General features: G+C 30.9%; 1 protein-coding gene across 1 annotated transcript; it reads left to right on the top strand.

Annotated features, from left to right (window-relative positions):
* Positions 1-4,599: 4,599 nt before the first annotated feature.
* HELRODRAFT_172641 (hypothetical protein) lies at positions 4,600-5,348 on the top strand (the record flags this gene model as incomplete). The annotated part of the gene is made up of 2 exons (XM_009019305.1): positions 4,600-4,699; positions 4,984-5,348. 2 exons carry the CDS (start codon positions 4,600-4,602, stop codon positions 5,346-5,348), a joined length of 465 nt encoding a protein of 154 aa, XP_009017553.1.
* Between the last annotated feature and the right edge of the window lie 652 nt (positions 5,349-6,000).

Raw genomic sequence — 6,000 nt, 5'->3', positions numbered from 1 at the left:
TAGTACCAAACAAAATATTAATTCAATGATTTCTGAAAAGTAATAAAACAATAATAATAAATTACAATTATAACAATTAAAAAATAATCTTATACACGTTTATGAATATTCATACTTGTGAATCTTTAATGACCACAGGTGTGTGTATGTGTTTGCCTTATATATATTTCATATAAACTTTCTATATAGCTCCATTGCTTAAAAGTTATTATCTTCTTTGCTAACGCACACGTGTTCGAATGTGAATATGTATGTCTCGATCACACACACACACACACACCCACACACACACACACACACACACACACACACAATAATAATGTAATAACCATCCAACAACATGCTGTAACGATCCTACCAACAAAGAAAATTGTCAAACTTGTTGATCACTTAAAACAAACATGGAATCAACAAAGTAGAGTAGAGGCAGTATATATATTTGAGCATCGGGGCACACGTACATTGCATTTGACAACAAGGAGGTCAGATCAGTTTTGCATAAAGAAGGAGTTAGACAACGCCTAACTATGCCTTATACACCTCAGCAGAATGGATGCAGTGAGCGTGATAATCAAACGGTAGTTGAAGCAGCAAGAGCCATGAGACTGGCTCATAAAGAACTGCCTCAGGCCCTTTGGGATGAATTAGTTAATATTGCTGCTTACATACTCAACCAAACTGGACCATCTTCTGCAGATGGAAAATCACCATATGAATTGTGGTTTAACAAGAAACCTAAGATAACACATCTACGAATCATTGGTAGCACAGCATATGCAGAAACGACGAAAAATAGATACTAAAGTTGTAAAGAGTATTTTCGTTGAATATGAAGTTGACGATGACTACAGAATTTTTGTTCAACCAGGAAATAAAATGCTTCGATCAAAAGATGTAATTTTTGATTAGAAGGTTGTCAAACCTAATTCAGTGATTTTGCAAGAAGATAGTTGTTCAGATGATACAGTTTCGATTGATGATGAAATCATAGATGATAATAGAGAAACTTTGATTAAAGAAAGTATTTCAACTGATAAAGATGTTCACAACCGTAGTTCAGTTTCATCTGATGAAGAAGATCAATCTGATTGTTGTAATCAAAAGTTCAATGGTATTGTTTTACGTGACAAGAATAATATCAAAAAGCCATTTCGTTATGGTCCTTTTGTTATATCTGCATTATGTGAAGTACTTGAACCAGAGAGCTTCAAAGATGCCATTCAAAATGATGAAAAAAATGAATGGTTTAAAACCATGAACTGAACAGTGAAATGCAGTCATTAGAGGAAAATCAAACGTGGGATTTGGTAAATCTTCCAAAAGGTCATAAGGCAATACCATGCAAATGGGTCTACAAAATAAAACACAATCCAGATGGTTCTGTTGAACGTTTTAAAGCCAGGCTAATGGTAAAAAGTTTTTTGCAAAAAAAGGGAATTGACTATGAAAAAACCTATTGTCCTGTGGTCAGAAGTTCAACTATAAAAACACTATTAAGTGCTGCCGCAAATGAAAAGATGTCACTCATGCAGTTTGATATGTCGACAGTATTTTAATACAGCAAACTAGATGAAAATATCTACATGGATCAACCTGAAGGTTTTAAAGATAATTCAGGAAGAGTCTGTAAACTCAAGCGAAGTCTCTATGGACTTAAACAAGCTCCAAGATGTTGGAACAAATGCTTTGCTGAATTCTTGAAAAAGAGACATTTCAAACAAAGCGATGAAGATGCTTGTTTGTTTATTAGAATACAGAAAGAAAAGAAATTCATACTTGCGCTGTACGTTGATGACGGACTAGTTGCAGGAACGATAAAGAAGAACTTAAAATGTTTGAAAAAGAGTTAAAGACAGAATTCAAGATAACATCTAAACCTGCAACATATTTTCTTGAATTAGAAATTAATCAAGATGAGAAGGGAAATATTAAAGTCAATCAGTTATTGTATACAAGAAGGATTCTTGAAAAGTTTGGGATGAGCCAGTGTAAACTCTGTACAACTTCGATTACAAAACCTGAGAAGGTCGATGAAAAAAAAAATGAACACGAGGAAGTGAAATTTCCTTACAGCAGTTGGTGCATTGATGTACTTGATGACGGGAACAAAACCAGATATTGCATATGCAGTTGGAATAGCAACCAGAAGTTTGGAGAAACCCAGCAAGTCCAATGTAACACAAGTAAATCAGATTTTTAGATATTTGCAAGGCACAGCTGATGTCGGTATTGTTTACAAGTCTGGTCAAGACAATATACTTATAGCCTACAGCGATGCAGATCATGGAGGAGATAAGTCTAGTGGAAGATCGACACCAGGTGTAATCTGTATGTTTGGAGGAAGCGTGATCAGTTGGTTTAACCAACGTCAACCCTCAGTTGCAATTTTAACTACCGAAGCAGAAATGATATAACATCTATTTTTGGCTAAATGTTCTTTTCTTTGCATGTAAATTCACTTTTTGTTGTTCCGGTTGATTATAAACGAGTCAAAAACGTTTCTTAGTTTATTTTCTTCTTTTAATGTTTTTTAATATTATACTATTATACTAATATCAATTAATTAAACGATCTACGTTACAAGAAATTTATCTAAAGTATAAAAAACAGTAAGAACATTTTGATTAGCAACTTTAATAAAACTAAGAACCTCAATAACATAAACACATCGTCACAAACAACGTCATCAGCCACAACAACAAACGTCTACAAAAAAAAATAAAAACATCAACAACAGTAACTACAGTATAATGGAACAACGTTAGCTGAAATCGTTAAAGTTCCAAATCAACCTAACAACTGCTCACTAACATTTAATGAATAAAAATGTAACAAACAAACGCATGTGCGTGTGTACGTGTATGTGTGAATGTATGCATCAGTGTGTGTTTTTGTGCATTCAATAAAACACGTATATAGGCACATGACTCCAACAAGATATTTTTTTACCTCAAATTCGTATTACATCATTAATTTAATCAATTTGTAACCACACGGAATAATGATTTCTGATTAGAATTTACAAAGCCAGATAGGCTGTTTCAGGCGAGTTATTTATAAAGTTTTGACAGCTAACCGTTGATTTTTTGGCAAATCATTTAAAATGAATATATTTTAATTTTTGTCAAAAATGTCTATTCGCACAAAGATTTTATAATTTTTCTGCTAAGTTTTAATTTCTTCTCTCTCTTCTATCTAGAAATCTTTTTCTTCTTTTTCAACTACTTCTCAATCACTCATAAAATTCTGAGCAAATCCTAAAAAATTATTCTTTAAAACTTCACTGCACAACTTAGTTAAATACCGCACAAATAATAGCGCTATGAAAAGAAGTGGTATATCTATTCATTAATTTTTATATTTTCCATTTATATTTGAATATTTCTGCTAAGATGGTTGCTTGCAAATTTTCGTTTTTTTTCCAAATTGGTAAGAAATAAATTTTATAAAATAATAATTATATACACTGGAATAACAACATAAAACAGCAACATAAAAAGGAGTCTCGTTGAACGAGTGGTTAGCGTGTCCGTCTACCACTCTCACGACCCGGGGCTTTATATCAATGGATGAAGATATGAAGAACATAATAAAAGTAATACAGATAATATATCTGTAACATTGTAAGTGGTTCTGCGTATGTCAGAGTTGCAATAATAAAGACTAAGAAAAAGAAACCACAACATAGTTGTAACTATCAAATATATAAAAAACTGGAAATGAAAAAATCCAGGTACGGTGATGACAATAAAAAAAAATTTCATTTAAAAATAAATTATATAAAAGATACTCAAAAAATCCACCAGTCAAAAATGACTAAAATCAAAATTTTATAACAGATTTAAAAGTTAATCTAAGCGGGAGTAGTAAAGAAAACAGTTCCATCTTAAAATAAACAAAACGAAAAAAAACTTGGCAAATAATGAACAACCTTATTAATAAAATGAACAATAAATGTGAAATCATCACACACTTAGATGTAAAAGCAAAAAAAAGAAAATCCAGTGAAAAGTCTAAACTAGTAAATGTTGAATAAAATTCATTCATTATTTATGGCAAGGCAGGCATTTAACAAATTAGCTGGTACATGTGTGACTGTTTAACCGAGGATCTATTCAGTTTTTTTAACGTTATGATGAAAATTTTAATAATATTTTGATCTTTGAAGAAAAACTTTTACACGAACAAAATCAATCAAAACCTATATAAATAGACAATTAAAACAAAATCCGTATTCATGACAAATGGCTTGATCGTAAAATTTTTGAGTTGTGTTTAAGTAATTTTCTTAAAATACTAACCCTAACTTGTAAAATTTTTAAAGTGAAATAATAATGGGCGACAATTTGTTTAATTTCTTTGTTATAATTTCCTTTTAACAATACTCTGTGTCTTTGCTGACCTGCGATTTATTGGCAATGCTTGTTAGGTCGTAAATAACGTAATTAAAATTTTGTGACCTTGGCGTTGTTTGGTTGAACTCCTATATAAAGATATGAATTTTCAGACCAATCTGTAAGTTTTAAAAAACGACATTTCAAAAAGAATTTTAGCAAATTCCTTTTGAAATTATAGAACACATTTGGTTCAACTCTCAAGATGGCTCTTAGTTTAGAACTTTTGAACAGAATGAACGTTCAAACTTATTACTATTTAAAAGATTTTGAACTTGATGAGATCGTCAACCAGTATTCACATTGTATTTAGAACATTTCAAGTACAAATATCTCCTTGAAAAACACGAAATTGATAGAATTACGAAGAACGTTTCTATGTTGAACAATGAACACATTGAAAATCTTTGCTGGAAAAACATTCGGTATACACTAAGCATCACCCAATACCAAATGGTCAAAGATATGCAACTATTCTACTATGAATACGTTTTAAATAGAAAATATAATAAAAAATTTGAGTTTATCAATATTAACCAGGATGATGCACTATACAGCAATTCAGAGCGTCATAAATGTATGTTAATAGGTGAGGGAGATATTCTGTACGGGATAATAAATCACAACGACTCATTTTATGAGAGCATGGCAGCCAGCAGAAATCTCAAAGAACCGTACTTTTGTGGTATATTTCTGCAGGATGAGTGCGCAATATGGAAAGAAAAATTTGAAGAAAGTATGATGGTGCACGAGTTGTCATGCGCTCATATCTTCCATTTCAAGTGCTCCTATTTTTGGTTTGAAAAAAATTCATCTTGTCCAATATGCAGGATAGAAGTTGCAGTCTTTAAATCCATTAATTTAGAGCGAGAGGTGAACGTTATTTTAGAAGGTTTCAATTTCAAATACTTAAGCTACGTGCTAACAACGGCTACATACGTCAGTACCCCATGATTTTCAATAAATCTGATTTAAAGATAAATATTCAATCAATACTCATTTTTTATTGATAACTAAAAAAATTCGTTAATATTTTTTGGCTTTAACAATCCTCAGGATTTCAATAATAATTTTTGGATCAATTTTTGATTATGAATTGAACGATAATAAAATTATTTCTGTTTTACTGAAACGTGTTTAACGAATTTGTATCAATCTCATTAAGATTTGTAAAATAATTTCAAAGTTTATCGGAATGAATTTTTTGAATTTATTTTTAAAACAATAAAACTTACTAACTAGGATAAAAAAACTATAATTACAGGTTTTATGTTTTCTTTACATAATTACAAGGCGCGTTTATATTAAATTACATTTTTTATTTACTTCTTACATATAAATTCTGCCTATAAAAAAGTTAAATCGGGTACATACCGCCCGTTCAATTTTTTAACAGTTCTATGTTTATAAATAATAATCCAGATGAAAACACTTATTCAAAGATAACAAAATTAAATCTAAACGAGTCTGAAACTCTTGAAATAAATCAAACTTGAAGTGTGGTCTAGAGAGGACGAAAAGTAAACCGAGTGATTGGTAATGAAGGTGGTGGTGAAATGAAAATCAGTGAACTACATATGATGAGAGAAATAAACAATCTTTTCTA

Source organism: Helobdella robusta (genome assembly GCF_000326865.2).
Source record: "Helobdella robusta unplaced genomic scaffold HELROscaffold_24, whole genome shotgun sequence".
NCBI lineage: Eukaryota > Metazoa > Annelida > Clitellata > Rhynchobdellida > Glossiphoniidae > Helobdella > Helobdella robusta.
This window is presented reverse-complemented; position numbering and strand designations above follow the sequence as displayed.